Source organism: Piliocolobus tephrosceles, chromosome 12 (assembly GCF_002776525.5).
Source record: "Piliocolobus tephrosceles isolate RC106 chromosome 12, ASM277652v3, whole genome shotgun sequence".
Lineage (NCBI taxonomy): Eukaryota > Metazoa > Chordata > Mammalia > Primates > Cercopithecidae > Piliocolobus > Piliocolobus tephrosceles.
Genome location: NC_045445.1, coordinates 31,081,182 through 31,108,512, shown reverse-complemented (window position 1 = coordinate 31,108,512; position 27,331 = coordinate 31,081,182). Strand labels below are relative to the sequence as shown.

At 38.0% G+C, this 27,331-nt stretch overlaps 1 protein-coding gene across 2 annotated transcripts in view; it reads left to right on the top strand.

Annotated features, from left to right (window-relative positions):
- The window catches only part of GRIA3 (glutamate ionotropic receptor AMPA type subunit 3), a 310,602-nt gene that overhangs the window by 201,551 nt on the left and 81,720 nt on the right, over nt 1-27,331 (top strand). For both annotated transcript variants that reach the window (XM_023202310.1, XM_023202309.2), the window contains exons 6-10: nt 12,612-12,773; nt 16,298-16,465; nt 20,672-20,776; nt 21,094-21,201; nt 22,381-22,587. In XM_023202310.1, the coding sequence (XP_023058078.1) occupies nt 12,612-12,773; nt 16,298-16,465; nt 20,672-20,776; nt 21,094-21,201; nt 22,381-22,587 (750 nt within the window). The remainder of the gene's footprint in view (nt 1-12,611; nt 12,774-16,297; nt 16,466-20,671; nt 20,777-21,093; nt 21,202-22,380; nt 22,588-27,331) is intronic.

Below are 27,331 nucleotides of genomic sequence, written 5' to 3'. Positions count from 1 at the left end.
TCTATATATTTGGTGCTCATCTCTTTTATGTTAGTATCTTTAGGGAGGTTTTAAGAAACTCAGCTTCAGTTTTATTACCTTGAAAACTGTGATCCAACAGCCTAAGGAGAAAAATCTAACAAGAGGTTATGGGGTCAGTAAAATGCCTTAAAATGACAAGATACTGTACTAGGAGAAGGAAGACAAGAAGCCAGCCAGCTCCTCTACGTTAGCCCACAGGTCTCTCCTAACCTCCATCTTCCTACCACTGACCCTTACCCTTTTATTTACTCTATTTACCTTTCTGGATATTATATCATCACCTGTGCTGTGTGAGTGTCTTTACATAGGTTTTGGGGGATAATTGGCCTGCCTTAGGGTTATAAGTGCCATAACCATAAAAATCCATCGAAGGTTATTATGGAAAGGAGTAACGTCTTAAAATGTTGGGATAAGAAGTAAAAGAGACCTAGAAGCCAAACAAAGCCTGCCCTTGTACAGAACCTCTCTCCTAATTTCCATCATCCCTCTCTACCTTTTCTCCTTTCCCCTTTTACTGTTGAATTTCAGCTCTGCTGTGTTAATGTCTCTGAAGAGGCTGTGGAGAGAATCAGGCTTTAATTTTTGCAATAACATGGACTGTCAATGGTCACTTAAAGAGTGGAATTTAGCAATAGTTGATGCAAAAAGGAAAGTCTTTATAATAAAAAAGGTATCAGAAAAAGAAAGATGACCAAGAACCAACAAACTCCTGTCTTTGGCTTGACGATTTTCCTTATATCCACCTGTCTGTTACTCACTTCCTTTCTCTTTTCCTTTTCTACTTCTTTGATAGTTATTAATCAGTTCTGCTGCATAAGTGTTTCTTCAGAAGGTTTAGGGAAAAATCCAGCCTTGATCATCTCAACCTTGAGGACTGTTGGTTGCTCTATCTAAATGCTGGGAACCAGAGTGACAAACAAGCCATAGAATCTGAAGAAAGATAACAAGCAAAATGTACACAAATGGGACAGAGGGAGAAGTAGGACCAGGATCCAGCTAACTCTTGCCCTTTAGTAGCAAGATCTTTCCTTTCATCTCCCTAAACACCTGTTACCTTCTTTCTTTTTTCACCTCACTTCTGCTGTCTTCACCTTGCCAAAGAGGCTGTTAGTGCTTTCTGTCCATGTGGCCTGGCCTAGTAAGCTGTCACGGCCCTTAGTAGGAGCTAGTGGTGTGGAGGTCTTGCCAGCTAAAAAAACAGGTTGTGATGACCTCCCCATGAATCTGTGCTGCTGTGGACACATTTTATCCCATGAGTACAGCCAGGCTAATGCCAACTTGCAATGTGCCAGAACTCATTCCCAGGATGTCTGTCATAAAACATTAGTTGACTGAGAGACTTCTAGTTCCTCAGTGATATGGTTGAGGTTGGGTATAGAGATGAGTGCACTGTATTCCTATAAAGGTGTTTCCAAATCACAATGTGTTTATTGGAGATCAAGACACCCAAGTGGGAATTTGTGGCGTGTATACGGCAGGATGAAGCTTCCTGGAAGCAAGGGGTGGTAATTTTTGAGGTATATTTGAGGTGGACATCTCCTTTTAGTTTTTCTGCCAGAAAAAGAGTAATTAGGACAAATCTTTAAGAAAAGAGTGGTACAGTAGACAATAACCAGACTGAATTGCTGGCTCTTAGGCCTTAAGGCAGAAAGTGAGTTTGGGGGACCCTTTCTCCCTCTCTTTTGCTAATTCTACATTGCCATTTTAACATGCTATGAGTATTAGGTAAACAGGAGTATGAAGCTTATCAAAGTGAGAGATACTGCTTTCTAGTGCATTCTGTGTCTACTGACCCTGAGGACCATAATGGTGGCAGAAACATTCGCAACCCCTTTTTCTCAAGAAAGATGGCTCTACTTTTCCAGCCCAGGCTTTTAAGATACAGGCCAAGCACAAGAGAGCCCATCTTTCACCCACAACAGCAGGTCGATGGGCAGTTGGTCAATTTTCTTATGTAATGTTTGTTAACTGCCAAATGTGGTTAGGCACGGTAAATGAATTAAAGCTATTCATTAAAGATTTTAAATGATACATATTTGAATATATTTATGGGGCAGATGTGGTATACTGTCACATGCATAGAATGTGTAATGATCAAATCAGTGAATTTAGGATATCCAACACCTTGAGTATTTATTATTTCTATGTGTTCAGAACATTTCAAGACCCCTCTTCTGGCTACTACGATATATACAATACATTGGTTTTACTATAGTGACCCTACTCTGCTATTGAACAAGAGAAGTTTTCCCTTATATCTAACTGTATGTTTGTACCCATTAACCAGCCTCTCTTCATCCTGCCCCTGCTCTCACCCTTCCCAGCCTCTGGTAACTATCATTCTCCTTTCTACTTCCATGAGATCAAAATTTCTAGCTCCCAGATATGAGTGAAAATATACAATATTTGTCTTTCTGAGCATAGCTTATTTCACTTAACATAATGACCTCCAGTTCCATCCATGTTGCTGCAAATGACATGATTTCATTCTTGTTCATGGCTAAATCGTACTCCATTGTGTGTATATACCACATTTTTTTGAAGGCCATTAAACTTAAGGGTTTTTTTATCTTTTTTAATCTTTTTTTTTTCAACTTTTATTTTCAGTTCAAGAGTACATGTGCAGGTTTGTTATATAGGTAAACTTGTATCACAGGAGTTTGTTTTGTAAATTATTTTGTCACCCAGGTACTAAGCCTAGGACCCAACAGTTATTTTTGTCCTTTTTGGGGTTGTTTGGGTTTTTTGTGTAAATTTGTTTTAATTGCTTATAGATGCTGGATATTAGACCTTTGTCAGATGCATAGTTTGCAAATAGTTTCTCTCGTTCTGTAGGTTGTCCGTTTACTCTGTTGATAGTTTCCTTTGCTGTGCAGAAGCTCTTCAGCTTAATTAGGTCCCATTTGTCAATTTTTGCTTTCGTTGGGATTGCTTTTGGCATATTCCTCATGAAATCTTTGCCTGTTCCTATGTCCTGAATGGTATTACCTAGGTTGTCTTCCAAGGTTTTTAAAGTTTTGGGGTTTACACTTAAGTCCTTAATCCATCTTGAGTTGATTTTTGTATGTGGTGAAAGGAAGGGGTCCCATTTCAATCTTCTGCACATGGCTAGCCACTTCTCCTAGCACCACTTATTGAATAGGGTATCCTTTCGCCATTCCTTGTTTTTGTCAGCTTTGTCAAAGATCAAATGGTTGTAGGTCTGCAACCTTATTTCTGGGTTATCTATTCTGTTCCACTAGTCTATGTACCAATACATTTTGGTTACTATATCCCTGTAGTATGGTTTGAAGTTGAGTAGTGTGATACCTCCAGCTTTGTTCTTTTTGCTTAGGATTGCCTTGGGTATTTGGGCTCCATTTTTGGTTCCATGGGAATTTTTAAATAATTTTTATCTAGTTCTGTTAGGAATGTCACTTGTAGTTTGATGAGAATAGCATTAAATCTATAAATTGCTTTGGGCATTATGGTCATTTTAATGATATTGATTCTTCCTAACCATAAGCATGGGATGTTTTTCCATTTGTTTGTGTCATCTCTGATTTTTTTGAGCAGTGTTTTGTAATTCTTATTGTACGGATCTTTCACCTCCCTGGTTAGCTGTATTCCTAGGTATTTTATTCTTTCTGTGCCAATTGTCAATGGGATTGCATTCCTGATTTGGTTCTTGGCTTGGCTGTCGTTGGTTATACATTTTCTTTATCCACTTGTTCATTGATGAACACTTAGGTTGATTCCATATCTTTGCTATTGCTAATAGTGCTGCAATATACATAGGAGTGCAGGTATTCCTTAGACATACTGATTTCTTTTCCTGTGGATACATACTCAGTAGTGGGATTGCTGGATCATATGGTAGTTCTATTTTTAGTTTTTTTATAAATCTTCACATTGTTTTCCATAGTGGCTATACTAATTTACATTCCCACCAACAGTGTACATGAGTTCCCTTTTCTCTTCATCCTTGCCAGCATCTGGTTATTGTTGTTGTTTTTGTTTGTTTGTTTTTGCCTTTTTAATAGTAGCCATTCTAACCAAGGTAAGATATTTTGTTGTGATTTTAATTTGTATTTCCCATTTGATTAGTGATGTTGAGCATTTTTTCATACACCTGTTGACAATTTGTATGCCTTATTTTAAGAAATTTCTATTCGTGTTCTTTGCTCACTTTTTAATGGGATTATATGTTTTTGTTTTTTATTGAGTTGTTTGAGTTCCTTGTATATTCTGGATATTAGTCCCTTGTTGGATGAATAGTTTACAAATATTTTCTCCCATTCAACAGGTTGTCTCTTCACTCTTTTGATTGTTTCCTTTACTGTGCAGAAGCTTTTTGGTTTAATATAGTCTCACTTGTCTATTTTTGTTTTTGTTGCCTGTGCTTTTGAGGTCTTAGCCATAAAATCTTTGCCTACATTAATGTCCTGAAGTGCTTTCCCTATGTTTTCTTCTAGTAGGTTTATAGTTTCGAGTCTTATGTTTAGGTCTTTAATCCATCTGGAGTTCATTTTTGTATATGATGAGAAATAGGAGTCCAGTTTCATCCTTCTGCATATGGATATCTAATTTTCCCAGCGCCATTTACTGAAGAAGGTACCCTTTCCCCAGTGTATGTCCTTAGAAATTTTTTTGAAAATAAGTTGGCTGTGAATATGTGGTTTTATTTCTGGGTTCACTATTCTGTCCCATTCATCTATGTGTCTGCCTTTATATGAATACTGTGTCATTTTGATTACTATAGCCTGGTGACACATCCTGAAGTCAGGTAGTATGATGTCTCCAGCTTTGTCCTTTTTGCTCAGGGTTGCTTTGGCTACTTGGACTCTTTTTTCGTTCCATGTGAATTTTAGGATTGTTTTTTCTATTTCTGTGAAATATGACATTGGTATGTTGACAGGAATTGCATGAAATCCGTAGATTGTTTTGAGTAGTATGGTCATTTTAACAATATTAATTCTTTCAATCCATGAGCATGGGATGTCTTTCCATTTATGTCCTCTTCAAAATCTTTCATCAGAGATTTCCTTGTAAAGACCTTTCACCTCCCTGGTTAAGTTTATTCCTAGATATTTCAGTAGCTACTGTAAATGGGATAGCCTTCTTGATTTCTCTCTCAGCTAGATCAATATTGGTGCATAAAAACACTACTGATTTCTATATGTTGATTTTATATCCTGCAATTTTACTGAATTTAATGGTCAGATCTAAGAATTTCTCGGGTGGAGTCTTTAGGTTTGTCTTGATATAAACTCATGACATATGCAAAGAAGGACAATTTGACTTCCCCCTTTCCAATTTGGGTGCCTTTCTTTTTCCTACCTGGTTGCTCTGGGTATGACTTCCAGTAATACATTGAATAGGAGTGATGAAAATGTGCATCCTTGTCTTGTTCCATTTCTTAGAGGAAAGGTTTTCAGCATTTTCCCATTCAGTCTGATTTCAGCTGTGGGTTTGTCATATATGGCCTTCATTATGTCGAGGTACAATCCTTCTATGCCTAGTTTGTTGAGAGTTTTTATTATGAAGGAATGTTGACTTTTACCAAATCATTTTTCTGTGTCTATTGAGATGATCATACAGATTTGGCATTCATTCTGTTGATGTGATGTATTACATTTATTGATTTGCATATGTTGAGCCATTCTTGCATCCCTGGGATAAATCCCACTTGATCATGGTGTATCTTTTGGATAGATTGTAGGATTCAGATTGCTAGTATTTTGTTGAGGACTTTTGCATCTATGTTCATCATGGATATTTGCCTGTAGTTTTTTGTTGTTGTTGCATCCTTGTCTGGTTTTGCTGTCACAGTAATGTTGGCCTCATAGGATGAGTTAGGGAGAATTCCCTCCCCTTAATATTTTTGGAATAGTTTGAGGAGGATTGGTATTAGTTCCTCTTTGTGAGTTTGGTAGAATTCATCAGTGAAGCATTCAGTCCTAGACTTTTATTTGTTGAGAGACTTTTTATTACTGATTCAATCTCATTACTCATTATTGGTCTGTTCAGGTTTTCAATTTCTTCCTGATTAAATTTTGGTAGGTTGCATGCCTCCAGGAATTTATCCCTTTTCTCAAGGTTTTCCAGTCTGTTATCATCTATTTGTTCATAACAGTCTGTGGTGATCTTTCATTTTTTTCTTTTTTGAGACAGGGCCTCACTCTGTCACCCAGGCTGGAGTGCAGTGGTTCGATCTTGGCTCACTGCAACCTCTGTTCCCTGGGTTCTAGCAATTCTCCTGCCTCAGCTCTCCCGAGTAGATGGGATTACAGGTGTGTGCCACCACACCCAGCTAATTTTTGTATTTTCAGTAGAGACAGAGTTTCACCATGTTGCCCTGGCTGGTCTTGAACTCCTGACCTCAAATGGTCCACCTGCCTTTGTCTCCCAAAGTGTGGGATTACAGTCATGAGCCACTGTGCCAGGCCAATTTTTCATATTTCTATGGTATCAATTGTAATGTTTCCTTTCTTGTTTCTGATTTTATTTATTTAGGTTTTCTCTCTTTTTTGGTTCATCTAGCTAGTGGTTTATTGATTTTGTTTATCTTCTGAAAAAAATTTATTTTGTTGTTCTTTTGTGTTTTTCTTTAGTCTGTTTCATTTAGTTCTGCTCTGATCTTCATTGTTGCTTTCCTTCTACTAATATGGGCTTTGGTTTGTTCTTGCTTTTCTAGTTCTTTGAGGTGCATCATTAGATTATTTACTTGACATCCTTCTTGATGTTGGCCATTATTTCTATAAAATTCCCTCTTAATATTACTTTTTCTGTACTCTTCTCTTCCTCATTTGTGTGTTTGCTCCATCAGTGGGTTTTATACTTTCATGTATTTTCATTATGGTAGATTTTAGTATGTTGTGTTTCAATGTCTTTTGTGTCAAGAATTTTTTAAATTTCCTCCTTAATTTCTTCTTTGACCCAGTGGTCATTCGGGAGCATGTTGTTTAATTTCCAGGTATTTTTATAGTTTCCAAAGTTCCTCTTGTTATTGATTTCTAGTTAAATTCCATTGTGGTCTGAGAAGATATTTGATATGATTTTGATTTTTTAAATTTTTTGAGACTTGTTTTGTATCCTAATGTATAATCTATCCTGGAGAATGTTCCATGTGCTGATGAGAAGAATGTGTATTCTATAGCTGTTGGATGAAATGTTCTATAAATCTCTGTTATGTACGTTTGGTCTCAAGTGAAGTTTAAATTCAGTGTTTCTTTGTTAATCTTCCTTCTAGATGATCTGTCTAATACTGAGAGTAGGGTGTTGAAGCTCTCACCAATTTTCGTACTGGAGTCTATCTGTTTAGTTGTAATAATATTTGTCTTGGTGCTTTGGTGTCAGAGGCATATATGCTTAGAATGGTTATATAGTATTATTGGATTAATCCCTTTATCATTATATAATGACCTTCTTTGTCTCTTTTCACTGTTTTTGATTTAAGTCTGTTTTTTCTGACACAAATATAGCTACTCCTGCTTGCTTTACATTTCTGTTTGCACAGAATGTCTTTTTCCATCCCTTTACTTTGACCCTATATGTACATTTACATGTGAGGTGAGTTTCTTGTAGGCAGCATATAGCTGGATCATTTTTTAAAATCCCTTCAGCCAGTCTATATCTTTTAAATAGAAAGTTTAATCTATTTATATTCAAAGTTACTATTGATATTTGAAGGTTTATTTCTGTCATTTTATTAATTGGTTTCTGGTTATTTTGCATATACTTTGTTTCTTCCTCTCTTACTGTTTATCATTGTGGTTTGATGGTTTTCTATAGTGGAAACATTTCAGACCCTTCTCTTCCTCATTTGTGTGTTTACTCTACCAGTGCGTTTTATACTTTCATGTATTTTCATTATGGTAGATACTCTCCTTTTTCTTCCAGGTGTAAGACCCCCTTAAGCATTTTTTATATGGCTAGTCTAGTAGTTATGAATTCTTTCAGCTTTTGCTTGTCTCGGAAAGACTTTATTTCTCCTTCTTTATGAAGGACAACTTTCTTCAGTATAGTATCTTTGGTTGCCAAGGTGGTGGTGGTGGTGGTGGTGGTGGTTGTTGTTGTTGTTGTTGTTGTTGTTGTTGTTGTTTTAGAACTTTGAATATATATCAGCCATTCTCTCCTGGCCTATAACATTTCTGCTGAGAAATTCACTGTCAGTCTAATGGGAACTCCCATCAGAGTAAGTGACTAGATGCTTTTCTCTTGCTATTTTTAGAATTATCTTTGACTTTTGACAGTTTGACTACAGTGTGCCATAGAGAAGATCTTTTTAAAGGTTTTGGGATCTCTGAGCTTCCTGTATTTGTATGTTTAAATCTTTTGCTACATCTGGAAAGTTTTCAACTATTATTATATTAAATAGGTTTTTTTATCACTTTCATTTTCCCTTCACTTTCTGGGACACTAAAAATTCATATTTTTGGATCATTTTACAGTGTCCTGTATGTCATAGGCTTTGTTTAACCTTTTTTAATCTTTTTTCATTTTTGTCTGACTGGGTTATTTCAATGACTTGTCTTCAACTTCTAAAATTCTTTCTTCTGCTTGATCTAGTCTAGTGTTGAATCTTTCAAATGTATTTTATATTTCATGCAATGAATTATTCAGCTTTAGAATCTCTGTATGTTTTTCTTTTTATTTTAGCTATCTCTTTGATAAATTTCTCACTCATATTCTGCATTGTTTTTCTGATTTATTTTTATTGTTGTTCTGATTTCTGTGTTCTCTTGTACCTCACTGAACTTCTTTAGTATCATTATTTTGAATTTTTTCTGGGATTTCATACATTTCTTTTTGATTGGGATCTATTGTTGGAGAAGTATTATGTTCCTTTGGAGGCATTGTATTTTTTTAACTTTTCCATATTTTTTGTGTCCTTGCGTTGATACCTGCACATTTGGTGTAACAGTTACTTCTTCCAATATTTTAAATTTGCTTTTGTAGGGGAGGACTTTTTCCTGAAGATTTATCTATGGTGTTGGTTGGGTAAGACACTTTGGTTTTGATTCTCAGTATGTGCAGTCATATAGTCTCCATGATGATTTATCTGGCTGTAAACAGCATCAATAGTATCTGTGATTTCCTTGGTGGTATAGGGTGCAGTTGTTGGTGGAGGCTGTGGTGAAGTTTTGCTGGGGTGGGAGACATCAGATGGGTCAGTTCTTGGGCACCAGTGGTAGCAACAACAGGTCAAGCATACCTGTCCATGGGCCTCAGGGAAGTGTACATGGGCACCAGTGTTTGTGGGTCCAGTTAGGCTGATTCTTGGGCCTCCAGGCAGCTTGCTCAGATGCCAGCAGTGGCAGTGGTGGGCCAGATGGGTGGGTGGGTCCTTGGAGCCCTAGGAAGTGGGCATGGCATGGGCAATGGTTATAGCAGAGGCAACACAATCCTCTGACTCCCAAGTGGTTTGTCCTGGTGATGATGGTAGCTGCAATAGGCTAGGCCAGCCATTCTTGAGGCCTCTAGGTAGCACGTGTAGGTGAGTCCCAGCCACGGTGGTAGAGACAGGCTAAATCAGCCTGTCCTCAGGTTCCCAGGAGGAGTGCTAAGGTCCAGTGGTGGTGAATGGGACAGAGCAATTTCCAGGCCCCTGGACAGTGTACTCAGGCACTGAATTTAGGGGAGTGGAGCCAGGCCATCTGGTGGTGCATGTGGGTGCTGGCTGTGGTAGGCAGGGGTGAGGTGATCCCTAGGTCCCCAGTAGAATGCTCAGGTTGGGGCTGAAGTGGCTGTGCTGCAGCCCTGCTGCTGGAGAAGGCATGGTTGCTTTCAGTGGTAGCAGCCATAAACAGGTAGCTTAGGAGCATGTGCTTTGGCCCTGATATAAGCGGGGGAGCCTTTCCTCAGAGCTCTTTTAAATATGTAGCAGCACTGCTACTGGGAGTGACAGGGTCACTGCCAATGACTCGTGTTTCGCTCTGGCAGCAGCAGCCAACAAGGCCCAGCCCTGCATTCAAGGTATTCGACCCCATTGATGGGGTCCCAAGGATGTGGAAATGCAGGGGCTGTTGGGCCCCTGGTCAGGATGTAGTCTGGTGGGGGCTGGGCTCTCAAAATGGCACCCTACTGTGGCTGCTTGGGACTCTGGGGTAGGTTGGAACCACCCAAGCTCCCTCTCTAGAGAAATGCCATTATACAATCTCTAGGCAACTCCTTCAAAGCCCATGTGCGTTGAGGGCTCTCCCAGGGCTAAGAATGCAGGAGTCCACGTTGGGAATATGGACTGCTAGGGGTCTCTCGCTTATCCTTTACCCACACTGGGGCACTTCTCTAGGCTTCCAGATGATCCCAGCCAAGCAGGCTGCCTTACTTCTTTCTCATTCCTTAAGTCAGATGTTTCCTGTCACTTCTCTATTGAATTCCAGCATTCTCTCTTAGGAAATATACTCAAAGTGTGATTATCTACTCACTATTTTATTTCTTCTTTGTACAGGAGGTGAGTTCTGGATGTCTCTATTCAGCCATCTTGAAGGCCCTTTCATTAGAGTTTTATCCTCAGCATTTTATTTGAATTTAAGTTTAAGGAGTGAGAATGGAGAGTTGGGTAACAGTTAGGCTTAAGCCCCAGTGGTAGCCTCTGCTAGACTTTCTACACAAGTGAGGCTCTCGGCTGAATTTATTACAGGGGGAATAAAATGGGAGAAACACTGTGCCTTATTTTCTCTCATGAAGAAAACCTTTAGGAGAAAACTCATCATGACGAATTAATGTTAATTTTTAAAATGCTTTGTGGTTATCAGAACGAAGGAGTGATTCTCAGTGATGTAAACTATTTGACTCTTTGTCCAGCCTCCATTGACTCATATCCCACTTATGAAAGGAAGAGGAAGGGGCTGTAAGTAATAACTGAAAAAGCTGTTTCACTAAAATGTTTTCTAAGACTGTCTTGTTACCCATAGTAAACAAATGTAAAATTAAGAGAAACATGGATGGAGGTGCTGACTCTACATATATTGTTTATGTTTAGTTTGTGAATAAATTCACCAAGTTATACACATAAAGATATGTGCACTTCTCTATACAACTGTTACACTTCAATAAAACCTTTTTTAGACTATAAAAAAAAGAGAGGAAACATTAAAGAATTGATACGGACTTGGGTAATAAAGGTGTATGCATTTATCAAAACTCATCAAGTACATTTCATTGATGTAAATTTTACCTCAAAAAATGAAGAAAGAAAAAGAACTGTAAACAAACACTGAATTTTAGTTAATGACCTGCGTGCTGAAATCTTTTAGGGTGAAGTATACTAATGTCTCCAACTTACTTTGAAATGAACCCCAAAATGAAATGGTTTGATAGATGAGTATAAAAAATAATTGTAGAATCTGAGTGGGACTATGTGGGTATTCACTGTATAATTCTTTCAATTTTTCTGTATGCTTGATCATTTTTATATTAAAATTTTGGAGGGTTGTAAAGAAGGAAGGAAAAGTTCTACCCATCTGTTTATGAATACAAATGATGGCTTCAGTTCATTGAAAACCCTAACACATTAATAGTAATTAGCAGGATATAGTTATCCAGCAAAAGTAGCAGCAATTCCTGGGCTGCTACTTGTCCCAGAAGATAATAATGCCCAATGGAGCTGGCAGAGCTCACATGGAGATACTGCTGCACAAGGCTTAGGTGGCAGAGGCACCAGATGGTAGCCAGAGCAAATTAGAAGAAAATGGTGGATACTATGTAGTAGTTGTTAAGATTCATTCATTGCTCTGGTGCGGTGGCTCATACCTGTAATCCCAGCACTTTGGGAGGCCAAGGCGGGCAAATCACTTGAGGTCAGGAGTTTGAGACCAGTCTGGCCAACATGGTGAAACCTCGTCTCTACCAAAAATACAAAAATTGGGTGGGCATGGCGGCATGCACCTGTAATCCCAGCTACTTGGGAGGCTGAGGCATGAGAATCTCTTGAACCCAGGGGGTGGTGCGGAGGTTGCAGTGAACTGAGATCTCACCACTGCACTCCAGCCTGGGCGACACAGCGAGACTCTGCACTCCAGCCTGGGCAACAGAGAGAGACTCTATCTCAAAAAAAAAAAATGGTCATTCATTTATGGATACATGTGAGACATACTCTGGGATTTGTACCATCATATCCAACCAAGCTGTCAGTTTCACTCATTGGCATTTCTGCAAATCACAAATTTCTAAAGTACTCATCACTAGAATCTGAAGCAATCCACTGTGTTTATCATGTTAGGCTGAAGAAAAGTTTGCTATAACACCCACTAGGGTCAAACTTTTTCAACATTTTCCAATTACATAAAGCATTGTATTTTTACTCAGTGAAGAAAGACTAAAAATACAGGTAAATGAAACAAATCAAAATATTTGCTTAAAGCTGGCACCTATGTTTGTCCATGCAGCAGCCACATTACATAAAGACACAGGAACTAAAATGAAAGAATGCATATTTTCTCCATTATGCCTGCAGTTTCAGGGCCATAGTGTCCTAACAATTAATTTCATATTCAAGGCTGTCTTGATTGCTAATAAATGATCACATTATCTTTAGCACTCTAACAGATATGGTGAGTAAGAATACACAACCTCCCACAATCATGATCCTTTCAATGTCTTTCCAGGGTTTTACTGATATTTTACTGGAAAGAGTCATGCATGGGGGAGCCAACATTACAGGTTTCCAGATTGTCAACAATGAAAACCCTATGGTTCAGCAGTTCATACAGCGCTGGGTGAGGCTGGATGAAAGGGAATTCCCTGAAGCCAAGAATGCACCACTAAAGGTAATGTTCCATGGCATGTAAAAACCTAAGGCCAGCTTTTCAATGTATCTCCGTATGGTCTTTATACACTAACAGTCATCTTATGATCAAATGATTTTCCATTCAAAGATGCCACAAAACAACTGCAGGTGATGCTATTGCATTTAAAAACTAAACCCCTGAATAAAGAAGCTGTTGAGAATGAGATCTTTTAAAATCCAATGCTTGGAAATAAGTTAACTTAATTTTCAATGAATTTTATTTGTAATATGCTCATAACAATTTATAGTATTACAAGAACCTGAGCCAGGCGAAGGGTGGGGGCAGTGGGAATAGGTAAGGAAGATTGATAGTCTGAAACAGAAAATTAGATTTTACATTATTTATGTGATTGCTTTGTTTTAATAAGTTTCATGAATCTCAGTACACCCAAGTGAATTAGGCTCTAATAAACAGTGTACATTGCCTATATGTATATTGAATGGAAATGTTTTCCTGCCTGCTAAAATATCTTAGAAAATAATTAAATTACTTAGGTTGCTCATTTTCACAAAATCAAGATAAGAATATTAAAAGCAGAAAGTTGTGGTTAAAAATGCACATTTTTCATATGCGTTCCCCTATGGCTAGAAATTCTATTATTTAAAAACCAAGAATTAAACAGATAAATTAGGGGAAAGTTATTCATGTTACACAAAGGACCCTTCAAATATATTTTTTAAGTAACTCATTCCCTCAGTGTATTGATTCAAACATGAAACTGACTTTAAATTCTTCCTTCCTGATATAGTGAAAGTATGTACCATAGCTGTGGTACAAAATGGGGGATCAAAACAGAGTCAAGACCTTTTCCTAAAAAAGGAAAAGGGGAAAACATCTTCCTCATTGTTTTAAGATACTCATCCTCACATTCTTCCTCCCTGGCAAGAATAGAATAGGGGATAACAGGTGGGCATTGTAGCATGCACCTGTAATCCCAGACACTTGGGTGGCGGAGGCAGGAGAATGGCTTGAACCCATGCAGCAGAGGTTGCAGTGAGCCAAGATCATGCCACTGCACTCCAGCCTGGGCGACAGAGCAAGACTCCATCTCAAAATAATAATAATAATAATAATAATAATAATAATAATAATAATAATAATAAAAGAATAGTAGGCAACACAGACCAGAAAAAAGATACAGAGATACATTCTGTACCATCTATGCAGCTCCACCTTAAATGGGTTACATCAGAACATAATTCAAGTGAAACCTTACTTTATGCAATTGGTGTGTTCTAGAAAAGTTATGGGTTAAACATACTTTTTTCGTTCAGTTGAGCCACTTACTAATTAAGTGGTACCCTGTGGTTATAGTGATTATGCCTGCCAGATTTTTCCAAGATAGTCTTGTTTTAAAACATTCTGTTTTAGGGTCTGATCAAGTGGCCTAATTTGCTTCAGTAAATATGGTCACAATCCCTATGATGAATCCTTTGTAATCAAAATGTTTTAATGTATTAAACTGATATTTACTGGAAAATAATCCCAAGTGAATTAGGCTACAATAGAGTGTATGTTACCTATATGTATATTGAATGGAAATGTTTTCCTGCTTGCTAAAGTATTTCTGAAAATAATTAGATTACCTACGTTGCCCATTTTCATAGAAGTCAAGATAAAAATATCAAAAGCATAAAGTCATGGTTAAAATGCACATTGCATTACATTTAGGTGAGCTTATTCAAATTTAGATTTTTCATAAAACTGCCTACCCACACTGCTTTATGATCTTTAGATTTACCAGGTAATAGGTAGAAGAGAGAAATTCATTTATTCAATATTTTAGTGGGTTAGTAGTCTGGCACCTACAATGTGCCAGACACTGTGTTAGGCATGAGAAAATGAGTGAGGGTAGGAAGTATGAAAAGGGTACTGAAGAGTAGTTTATGCCTGTGCTGAAGTTGTAGAGCCATACAAAAGAGAAGGAAGCCAATCTCAGCTCTGGACTCTTCATTGATAACACTTGGTGTATATAATGTAAAGTTCTAGAACCGACTGAGAAGAAATGTTCATACTTACAAGTAAAAACCTTTAAATAACTTTTTAAAAATTGAATAAATAAGTGTTACAACTTTCACATGACTTTTGCTTAGTATTTGTCATTATAGAACCTTGCACAATATCAATCAAACCAAAAGCCCACTTTAAAAATTGATGTACAATATTTTTGATTAGAAGATAAAGTTGTCTACAGATTAAAAACCCTGATAATTTACTCTATAAACATTTTCTTTTAGGGCTTGGGGGGGTATTCTCACACATTGATAAGTAGAAACTGAATAAAGCAAAAATTAAATAGCTCTTTTGCCATGGTTTGGAAAGGACTACATTAAGATATGCTGACAATGTATGCAGTCAACTGAAAAGAAAATCATCACCATGTTGGCTTCATGTATTGCAAAGATGTACAGACACAAAGATTTTTCTTCATGAAAGAACATATTCCCCGTTACAGTCACACTTGATGATTTGCTTCTAAAAGAGAAATAATGTGAGAAAAGTCAGAAAAGCTAATTGATAGTTGTAGAGGCAATAATCTACTCACTCCCAATTGTATTTGGACATACTGTACTAAAGAGAGAGAACTCCCCCTGGGACATTTTGCTACATTTTTAAAAAGTCAACAACATTCTATATTCTACCAGTATTTGTCACTCCTGCAAAACAGGGGCCAGCTTATTCTAACCATAGTTTGTTATGTTAATTCATTTAATGAAAAAGCATCCACCATTTCAAATTGCGGATAATCAAATCCCTTGTATTAAGTGACTGACCTCATCCCTAGTACAGCATATCACTATATCCAAGGAATAGAAAGTGTTCTTGCCTGCAGGAGGTGGCATCATGAAGTATTGCCTATGAATTGTCAACATTATCAGATTTAAAACTCAATAATAATTGAAATTTTCTACAATTGAAAAACAGCTTTGGTTTTTGCTACCCCCCAGGAAACAAAAACTGATTTATTGCTGGCCAGAAGTCCTGGCTCGCCAGAAACATGGTCCAGACAGAAGTGATTAATGTTCTCCTCCAAATTAATTTCAAGCTGTCTAACTTAGCTATTTCCATTTTCCCCTAAGTAAACACCGGATCTCAATTTTCTATTACAAACAGCAGTAACCAAGTCTTGCTTTAGGATATGCTGTTTCCTCTCCAGTCTATACATGCCATCCTTTAACTTCACACATATTTCTTCCTCTGTAAAGGACCCAGCCTTTTGGTAGTCACTCACTCAGTATAAAAAAGAAACAGTATTGAGAGCAAGAGAGAGATTGCCTTGAGCCATCTGATTATAATAATCGTAACACATGCACACATGAGGTAAGACGTATCATTGTAGAATAAATCAAATTCAGGCTTGCCCAGAGAGATCTCTTAAATAATTGGGGGGGTGGGTGACTGCACAGAACAATAGGTAGAAATGAATGAAAATTATAAGAAACAAGGCAAATTTTGAGGGTTTCATTTATCATGATACCTTGTTTTTCATGCATCCATTTCAGTATACATCTGCATTGACACACGACGCAATACTGGTCATAGCAGAAGCTTTCCGCTACCTGAGGAGGCAGCGAGTGGATGTATCCCGGAGAGGAAGTGCTGGAGACTGCTTAGCAAATCCTGCTGTGCCCTGGAGTCAAGGAATTGATATTGAGAGAGCTCTGAAAATGGTAAAGACCACAATGGGTTATTGGGGTGGAAGAAACTTATAAAGACATTAAAAAGATGAAATCCTTAATCTTGAGAGAAGACATACTAAAAGGAATAGGACCAGATTATGTAGAATATCAGAGTATGCTAAGAGGATAAGTATAGCCATTTCTATAAATCATCTAAATCTAGAAATCTAAAAATTGGAGGTCATTTCTTGAAGCTTGAAAAAAAAGAGATAAATTTAGGGCAAATGAATTTTTGGTTATGCTCTATCCTGTGGCTAGTAAATGAAACTTAGTACTCTCAAAAGTTATAGATTAAATATGTAAATAGCTTCAAAAAATTCAAACCTTTCAAACATATGACATTCCTTAGGGAGATTAGGATATTTTAGAAGATGCTCCTAACTTCAAGATAGACATTACAAAGGACAGCATCTTCTGGCTCATCAGACAAATGATTAGCCTAGACAGGCTATGGAACTTAGCCAGTGTGATGGTATTTCTGTTGTCAAAAAGAACACTCATGCTGTTCTACAGGATGAAATGCAGGAACATGATACATTTCTAGGCCTACTTAAGAAGCTTTTGCCCAATGCTGCAAAGAAAAAGCCTAAAGAAAAATAAAAGGAATCAATAGATAGACAGTCAAATAGGTTACTTGTTTTTAGTATTTGCTGGGTAGGAGATCATTTAAGGCTTCAAGCAATGTCCTTTGAACAGATTTCATTATTTATACCAGAAGTAGCATCACCCATTCATTGCAGTTTTCCAAGCAAGAGCTCTGTTCTGAATATTTTGCTTTATGCCACATGTGCCTGCATGTATTAAAATGAGCTTTCAAGAGTACAAGAATCTCTTATTTCTACTTATTTAATGATCCTGATGTTTGGGACATCCAAATCAACAAAGAGATGGGCAAAGATAAGATAATTCTGTGTGTAACCCAGCAAGGAAGAACTTGTAACGGCCTCATAGCATACATCATTTTGTGTAGCTGGCTCTGTTATTGATGCTTTAAATTTGCCAAGTTGGAGGCATTCAATCAAAAGGGGTTAGTAGCCCTTGTGTCTCTCTCCAAGAAAGAGATATGACTCATTCTCCCATCATGCAGATTTTTATGTCATTATGTCAGTTCTTTAACAAATGCCCTAAGTGTAGTTTTATGGAGGTAGCACTGTACAATTTTGAAGAGCAGTTAATTAAATTCAACCTTCATAGCAGTTACAAGATTTGTATTGTCAGGTGAAACATAATGATGAGTGAAATATAAAACTCCCTCAGAGTGAATCAAAAGGAGTTTTCATCAACAAAACCTCAAGGGGCAAGAGCCAGCATCTCCAATTGACTTCCTATTTGTGACACAAATAACTGCCTTCCCAAATAGAAGACTGGCTAATGAAGGATAAGATACCAATTGGGCTAGGAAAAAAAAATAGATTGATCACACTACCGCCCAGAAAAGTTTCTACATGTCTAACTCACTGATGAAGCTCAAGTTGTAAGCCAGGTAACCTTCCTCCCCAGGCCCTAGTGACCAGATACTCAACCAAAACGATACATTACCTCTTTCCATAGGCCAATCTCTATTGCTCCAGAGAGGCTGGAAGGCATCAGTTTTTTCCAAAAGTAGACAGTGCCTCAGTAAAACTGCTCTACTCACAGGGACTGCAAGGGAGGCTACTCTGAAGTACTAAATATTTTACTACATTAAAAGAAATCCCATTTTATTTCAGTTAATTAAAATTGAGATTGCATAATGTAAAACATTCTTCATTGTGACTAGCACATAGTTGTTTCTCAATAAATTATTCTCTTCCTTCAAAAGAAATCTGGCAAACAAAATCATTGCCTGGCAGAGGCTCCTAAGGGGCCTGTTTTAATGAATAAATAAGCACAACATTCATTCAGTAAATATTTATTGAGCATCCATGACTATGTATCAGGCTCCATATTAGTATGCAAGCATGAAATAAGATGAGGAGTGCTCACATTTAAATTGTTAATATGTAAACAAATGCTTTAAAATATCTTAAAGCCACTTGCAAATTGGGTAATCATTCTCCTCACAATCTGCAAATAATGCAAAGATCAGCCTCAGCACAGTCTACTGACATATCTGTCACAGATTCTAAGTCATTGAGACTTGTTCAATCAACATTTATTAAGGATCTGCTCTATCCCAGGCACAATATTAGTTGCTGAGAACAGAGGCAGAAAAAATGTCTCTCATCTCGAGATGCTCCTAATCCAGTAGGAAAGCCAGAAATACATAATTATAAAAATATTATGTCTAAGTCTTGCACAGGATGCTATGAATTAAAGAAGCGATCCCAGATGGAATGCTGGGAAACTGTCACCAACATTCAATACTGGACCACATCCTTAAAAATAGATTTCTCTCTGAGTGGTAGTCCGATTCTACTTCTGGTCACCAAACGCTCAAATCATGGGGTCTGGAATTTGTTGGACTATGCCTTGACTATTCTCCAGTTCATATATCATATTCAGATGGGTTGAGTTTAGAAATAGATGACTCTTAATGAGACTTAAAGCCCTAGCTATTTTCACTAATGAAGGCTTTCCTTAATAAGTTCCTATTGCCCTTGTCCCTGCCTAAGTCTTCTATCACAATTCAATGCTCAAAATAGAGTATAAAGAGCCCTTCGTCCTCACGTTATCTATCAGTCTCATCCCACTGGATAAGTAATTTCTATCTCAACAAAAGTCCTTTCTCTAACTAGGAGTGTGATGCCACCTTCTCTGCAAGCCTAAGCTAACAACAGTGCTTAGCTTTGTTGGATCCGTTGGACAATCATCTTGTTTTTAGTTCATCACACTGGAGCATTTTCCTTTCCATAGGAATTCCAGTCTACTGGTGGTGAACAAACCCCTTTTCCTTTAGAAAAAGTTCCCTAATATTTGACAACATTTTTCTTTCTGTAACACAAACCCACCGCCACCTCTGACTTGTTTGACAGCTTATCATTTTCTATAAGTGATGAAAAACAATTCCATTCTTTCATACTAGGAAAATGAGATATATTCTTTCTCTTTGAAGCAAAGTCTTTGACCTTTACTTGCCAGATGAGTAATGTAAGTGGTTAACAATAATGACTTATATTTGTAGAGGGTGTTTCATCCAGTGTCCCTGCACTGTAAACTAGGTAAAGAATCTCTCTACCTAGAAGAGATGGCCTCTTATTAATTCATAATGCTGAGCTCAGGCCTAGGAAAAATTGTGCCATACATAAAATCAGCATTTGGCATCCCAAACAAGTGTTCTGGCTTCCAGTTCTTCTATCTTCTTGTCTAGTGCTCCATACTCCTGACCCCTTAGGCTTAATAAATTTTATCAATCTTTGGATTACCCCTCCATGGCTTAGCTCTCTTGTCTGTTACCTGTCTGTAGCTGAGTGTAGGTCAAATAAGAGGGAAAGCTCATCCCTGTCACCGTAGTAGCTGGTAAATGTGTAACTCTCTCAAGAAACAGAACTAAATCTATTTGGTTAATAATAATTAATATAGCTAGCATGTGTTCTGATGCTTAATAGATATATATGTGTGTGTATATATGTATGTATGTATATATGTGTGTATGTATGTATATGTGTGTATATATATACACACACATATATAGATATATATCTTCTCTAATCCTCTCAATAACTCTGAAAGATAGGTACTACTAGGATTTTCAATCTTACAGATTAAGACACTGGGGTAAAAAAGCATTAAGAACATGCCGAAGGTCATTCAGTTAATAATTGAAGCTATGATATGAGTCCAAGTGCAACAGTGCCCATGCTACTGAAACCAGATTATGTTCAGATATGAGAAATATTAAGATAAGACACAGTCATGGCCCCCAAGGAACTCAGTTTAGAATACATTACCCTAGTTAAGGGGACAGCCTGCAGAGTATTCTCCGAAAGGGACTAGTGGAAATTTCAGGTCCTTGAAAAAGTGGCAGTAGAGCCCTCATTGTATTATATAAGTAACAGCATCTTACACCTACTCAATGCTTCAAAACTAAAAGGCATACCAAGAAAATACTGTGGAGGAAATGAAGATCTGTATAGACTTGATCTGGTGGATAGAACTCAATGACTTGCAATAATAATTCTTCAAGATTCCAAGATCTATCAGTAGACCTCATCCCAGAGACTTAGAAGGCAATAATGCCGTGTTATTTTTAAATTTTAAATTTTCTCTTTCTACCAGGTGCAAGTACAAGGAATGACTGGAAACATCCAATTTGACACTTACGGACGTAGGACAAATTATACCATTGATGTGTATGAAATGAAAGTCAGTGGCTCTCGAAAAGTAAGTAACCAAAACAGACATTTAAAGAAAAGGGCTCTTAAAAAAGGACAGCATTTGGATGTAAGAGAATAAGTATTATTATGTTACAAAATATCAGTAAGGGTGAGTGGAATATGGGAACCTCCAGGATGAAGGAATAGCACATCTGTGTGTGTGTCAGTGTTGGGGGTCCTGTTGGGAATGACAAGACACGGGGAGACAGGATGTCAATCCTTATAGAGCTCAAGAAAGTTTTGTTCCACAACAGCACTTGAATTTCATGCAGTACTTTTTTGAGGGAAAAATAGGCATCCAGGTCAAATGTCTTCTGTTTCTAGGCCGGCTACTGGAATGAGTATGAAAGGTTTGTGCCTTTCTCAGATCAGCAAATCAGCAATGACAGTGCATCCTCAGAGAATCGGACCATAGTAGTGACTACCATTTTGGTAAGTGTGAACAGTAGGTAGGTGGGTTTTCTGTCCAGCAAGACTTCTGTTTTCTGCAAGGTATTTTTCCATCAGTAGAAAAGACCTCAAGTTCAAACAGTAAAAACTTCCAACAGGGAAGCTCAGGAAACTCTCAAAGTATCTTGCCATGAAGATGAACAGAATGCAATTTAACAAAGAGAAAGAAAGAAAAAGAATAGGAATTTAGAACAGTTTTAGATTATCATTTTCCTCTTTCTCCCCGCCTCCATGCCCGCCCCCATAGGACTGATGCTTCATCTGGACTTGAAACCTAATTCTTCATTGTGGGGGAAGCAGCATTGTGTGGAGGAGAGAGTACATTAGGATTCTAAAATTAGGTCTACCACTAACCTGTAAAACTGTGCAAGTCACAGCTTCTCTGAGCCTCAGGTTGTTTTTTCTTCATTTATGAAAGGGGTATAATACTCATCACCTACCCATATCATAAGCCCGTTTCAAGGCACAATTCACTACATGAAGAAGTTTTCTGCAAAACTCAAAGCACTTAAAATGTGAGATGGTATTTTCATTTAGTTTTAAAACACTTTTCTAAAAGCTGGTTTTGTTTTACTGAATGAAGTACAAACCTGGGTTAAAAATAAATATATCACTAGGTGTGAAAGTATGACTTTCTGAATTAGGCTGAAGTTTGCCTTTCATCTAAGCATACGTATCAAATACTCCCTTTGTCTTAAGTACTATACTAGGTCCTGGAGATATAAAAATGTAAATGCCACGGACCCTGACCTCACAAGGATCACAGTGCTTCCCCAGGGCTTTGCCTCAACTACCTGTGATGCCTACATAATAAATCTTGAGAAATCAAAGGCACTTCAGCACCATGTAACTAACTCTGCAAAATTTGATGAAATCAAAGACTTGATAGGTGAAAACTGGGCCGTCTTTCAAACTCTCAAAAAGAACTGAAATCCTTCTCTGCTTCTTTAAATTATCAGTTAAGCACTTCCTCCCCACCACCAAAAAAAAAAGAATGTGACCCAATGAATACTCAAGGCTCTTCTGTTTACTAAGTAACAATTTTAAGACCTTTTTCACATACCAAACCTCAATAGTCACAGAGGGGAAAAATTATTACATTTATCTTCTCTTGGAAAAATGTATAGTTGTAATCCTTTTATCTTGCTTCTGGTCCCAAAGGAATCACCATATGTAATGTACAAGAAGAACCATGAGCAACTGGAAGGAAATGAACGATATGAAGGCTATTGTGTAGACCTAGCCTATGAAATAGCCAAACATGTAAGGATCAAATACAAATTGTCCATCGTTGGTGACGGGAAATATGGTGCAAGGGATCCAGAGACTAAAATATGGAACGGCATGGTTGGGGAACTTGTCTATGGGGTGAGTTTTTTCTAATTCTGTTTTCATTTACTCTGTGCTTTCCAATTAATGAAGAAGAGAGAGTATTTAATTTTCAAGTGCAGTATTTATCCAATTGTATAGTTTACATATAGTCTACAAGAAAAATATATTCCTCTACAGTTGCACTCTGCAAAGGTAGGTTGTCAGTGGTATCCTTTGGACAACAGGATTATTTTACCAAAAGGAAAATAGAATTGGGGGATTTTATTTGGCAACATTAAGCACAGCCTGCCCTCTATTTAAAATCTGTTCCTTCTGTGTTCTCTAGCTCAGGCAGCAGAATTACCACCCACATAGTTGCCTAAGCAACTTTGCCTAAGCAACCTCATCATCTTTCCTCATTGTTCCCCTCTTATCTAATCAGTCACCATGTCCTATAAATTCTACTTTTAAGTCTCTCAAATCTAGACACACTCTTCACCCCCACCACCATCACCTTAATTAGGGTTCTTAACATCTATCAGTCATTTAATTTGTTACCCTGCGTCTGTTCTTACCCTGGCAAATTAGATCTCCACATTACTGTAATTTCCCACTTTAAAAATCAGGATAAAATTCAAATTCCTTCACATGGCAAATAAGGCACTTTATAATCTAGCACCCGCCTACCTCTCTAGCTTCCTCCTGTACTCTTTCCCCCTCACACCCAATGTTCCAGCTATAGAAAAGTAAGTGTTGTTCCCTGAAGGTGCTGAGCTCTCACTTAGTATAAGCCTGGAAGTACTTTTGCGTCTCTTCAGCAGCTAATACCACCTACTAGTCCTCTGAAACACAGCAGTGATACTTGTTTCAGAAAACCTTCTCTATTGGCATCTACTTGCCTGCGGTCTGGGTTAAGTACCCCTGCTTTTTGCTTCCTCACTTTCCATATTCATATAGGACTTCTAAGCCTGTATTGTAATGATCCATTTACAAGTTCCACTGTTCTACTAGACTATGAACTCCTCGAGGACAGAAGATTTAGCGGATTCATTTCAATATCACACAGTCTGAAACATAGATGTTCAATAAATACTTGCTGAATTAATGAATGAAAAATGAACAGAATGGTTCTGCCAGGGGCTTATCTATAGTCAAGTGCAAAATAATTAATATGGGCAATTAGGGCTTTTAAGAAAGGTACAGTGGTACCTTCAGAGCTCCTGGATCACTTAGTATTAAATGGTTTTGGCCTCCGATTGTGAATGGTATATATTGGGCAGCTTAATGAGGCACATGGAAATAAGCAGAACTGGACAGAAAAACTGCCCATTCAGTAAACCAGTCACTAGAGAACTAATCCAAGCGCAGGGGGTGGTGGCCAAGGTTTAGTTCTAGCAAACAAAGATTACCTGTAATAATAACTCTCTGTCTAGACAATATCTACACTAAGTAAGGGGAAGACAGAGGAATCTAGGAGGTGGAGATACTGAGAAGTCCTAGCTGGCAAGAAGCAAACAACCAGGTTTATATTTATTGGACTGAGGTTCTGGAGAAGGACTCTAGTGCTTGGGATGGAAACCAGCAAGAATAAGGTATAGCTCTCCAATCATACGAGAGTACTGGGGTTGCTAAATCAGTTCTTGGAACAGGCCTTTGGGAAGAACCACAAAGTCAGAAGCTCATTTCTAAAAATAAGGGCACAGAAAGGTAACAAAAATGAGGCTGGACCCCAGATATAAAAACTGGAGCACCATCCTCTAGTCAGACAAACAGCAAGGCAACTTGAACCTCAGCCCCCATCTATGGGCCTGGAGCCATTATCTCCTGGCTTGGGTCAAGATTGGTCCTGGGAACTGGGGCAGGGCTAAGTGGCAGATGAGATTCAAGTGAATCCAGCAGTAAGAAAGAGAAGAATTTCCAATGCCAGTGCAAAGAGGGCTGAACAAGTGGCAGAGCACCCAGTCATGATTTCTGAAGACTCTGAGAATCTCTGAACCATCTTGACACAGTTCTAATCTTTTACAAGTCGTTGATAAGGTTTTCTTGTCTTTCCTGTTCTTCATCTCCCCAACACTTAGGCTCCAAGAGGTCTTGTCTTCTTACAGCTCACTCTTGCTCTTAGCACAGTACCTGATACATAGTAAATGCTCACTTTTTGCTTTAATGAATCAATGCCTGGCATACAGTAATGCCTAAGCCAATATTCATGAAATTGAGTACATGGTGGGATATAATCTTATAATATCATTGTTATTACTATTACTACTACTACCATTACCACTACTATTACTACTACTACTACTACTACTATTATTAGCTACCATTTGTTGCATATTTACTGGCTGCCAGATACTGTGCTAAGTGCTTTATACACTTTATGTAATTTAATCCTCACAACACGCCTCTGGAATGTGCCATTATTAAACACTTTACACGTGTGAGAAAATTGAAGCCTAGAGAGGTGAAGTCACATGCCAAAGACCAAACAGTTTACAGTGACTATCTTAGTTTGTTTGGACTGCTATAATAAAACATCATAAATTGGGTCACTTATAAACAACAGGAATTTATTTTTCACTGGGAAGTCCAAGATCAAGGGAGATTCATTGTCTGGTGAGGGTCACTTTCAGGCTCATAGATGGTACCTTCTTCCTGTGTTCTCACATGATGGAAAGGGTAAGGGGTCCCTCTTGGGCCTCTTTTATAAGGGTACTGTAAGTTTCATTTATGAGGGCTTCACTCCCATGACGTAATCACCTCCCAAAGCCCCACTTCCTAATACCATCACCTTAGGGTTTAAGATTTTAACATATGAATTGGTGGGGGTGGGGGGACGTGGGGACACAAATATTCCAACTGTAACAGTGACACAATAACTTTAACTCAGGTCTTTGACTCTGAGGTCCATGCTTTTTAACCATTACGCTATCTGTCCAATAGCCAAAGTGTGGTTTCAGGCCCATCCCATTCTGAAAGATAGTTGAAATTTATTAGAAAGGCTTATGGTGCCTTGGTCATTCTGGAGAGAAGAGTGGTTGGCCACAGCAGTATGGCAAGAAATTTAAGACGTGTCTTTTTATTTCATTTGTTATTTATTTATTTTTGAGATGGAGTCTTGCTCTGTCGCCCAGGCTAGAGTACAGTGGCATGATCTTGGCTCACTGCAATCTCTGCGTCCAGGGTTCAAGTGATTCTCCTGCCTTAAGTTCCTGAGTAGTTGGGACTACAGGCACCTGCCACCATGCCCATCTAATATTAAAAATATTTTTTAGTAGAGATGGAGTTGGCCAAGCTGGTCTCAAACTCCTGACCTCAAGTGATCCACCTGCCTCAGCCTCCAAAAGTGTTGGGATTACAGGTGTGAGTCACTGCACCCGGGCTAAGGTGTAAGTTTATACTAGCCCAGGTTATCTGATGTGAGCTATAACATGAACTCTACCACCCCATCACAACTAAATGACCATATTTCTCCTGTCACTCTCTGTAAATAGATCACTGCTCTCCTGGCATTGAGGAAGACATTACACACAGTGACATAGAGCAAGGCAGATTTATTGACATTGTTCAGACAAAGACTAATTTTCTCACTGGATTTGGTTTCTCCTCCGGCATGTTCCCTGTACTGCACTCATTTAATCTCCACATATCTCTTCCTCATTCCAGTTTGTCTATTTGTGCGTGAGGGAGCTTGAGTATTAGAGTCCCTTATTTGTTTAGCAACTTAGATGCCTTCTCTCCACTTCTGAATAGGAAAAGTGATCCTATAGGAACCTTCCCATCTTTTCCTTTTAGTTCTTTCTACTAAAGACAAAAGCAATAGCCAGGGAGGCTCTTACAGAAATGTCCTCCTCCTTCCCCTGCCTAAAACAACTTTCTGATGCTTTCTGGGCTTATAACAGGAGGTGATTCCAGAGAACTACAGCAAACCAACCCATTGGAGAAGACTGCCAAATTCCATTTTCCTCTAAAACCTGTGGCTATGAAAAATAGACATTCTTATCATGCTTGGAGTAAAAGCTCTCTGTTAAAGAGGATGATCTCATGAGCTAAATGTGTCTTTATCTTCATTTAGAAGTTTTAGTCTTTTGGCATTGGGAAGTTTTCAATTTCTCTATCAATGACAGAAATGGAGAAAAATGAAAACACAGGCTTTCATTTCTGGCAGGCCTGGCCTCTTGTGGTTTGCAAGTTGCTTTAAAAAAGAAGAACTGAAAACCCCTAATGATTTCTCTAAGTTCTTAATGAGTAAAAAGATGGAGAACAGGGAAATATTTCTTGCAGTGAACATGAAACCTACACAGATAGGCACTGCTTTATCTTAAGGGTATTTCTCTTATGCTTTTAGTATGTAAAACAGAGCAGAGTGGAAAGAATGAAAAAAATCAGAGATGAAGAAAGCTCTGCAAGGGAGATTTCAGTGTCAGTCATAAAGTCTCAAGAAAGAGTCAAAATGAATTAAATTTGTTAAAGAATAAAGAAGCCAATCAGCCTGTTTTCAGATGACTTATAAATAGGTTTTTTCTAAAGAAATTCAAATCAGGTTGATGTTGGGGCACCTTGTATCTCTAAGAAGGCTATTTTTGAAACAAACCTCAGTAGGACACAATGTGCCCCATTATGTAAGCCCTTCAGAACATTATGGACTTGAAACTGTCCACCTGCTTTTAGTAGTTTTGATTTTGAGTTGGATGTCTGTAACACCACTACATGGTAACAGTCCCAGATCAAATGGCTTACAGACCACAAGTTTTTATGGCTTCTAAATACCATATGTTTTGAGGGCACTTAAGAACAGCATTTT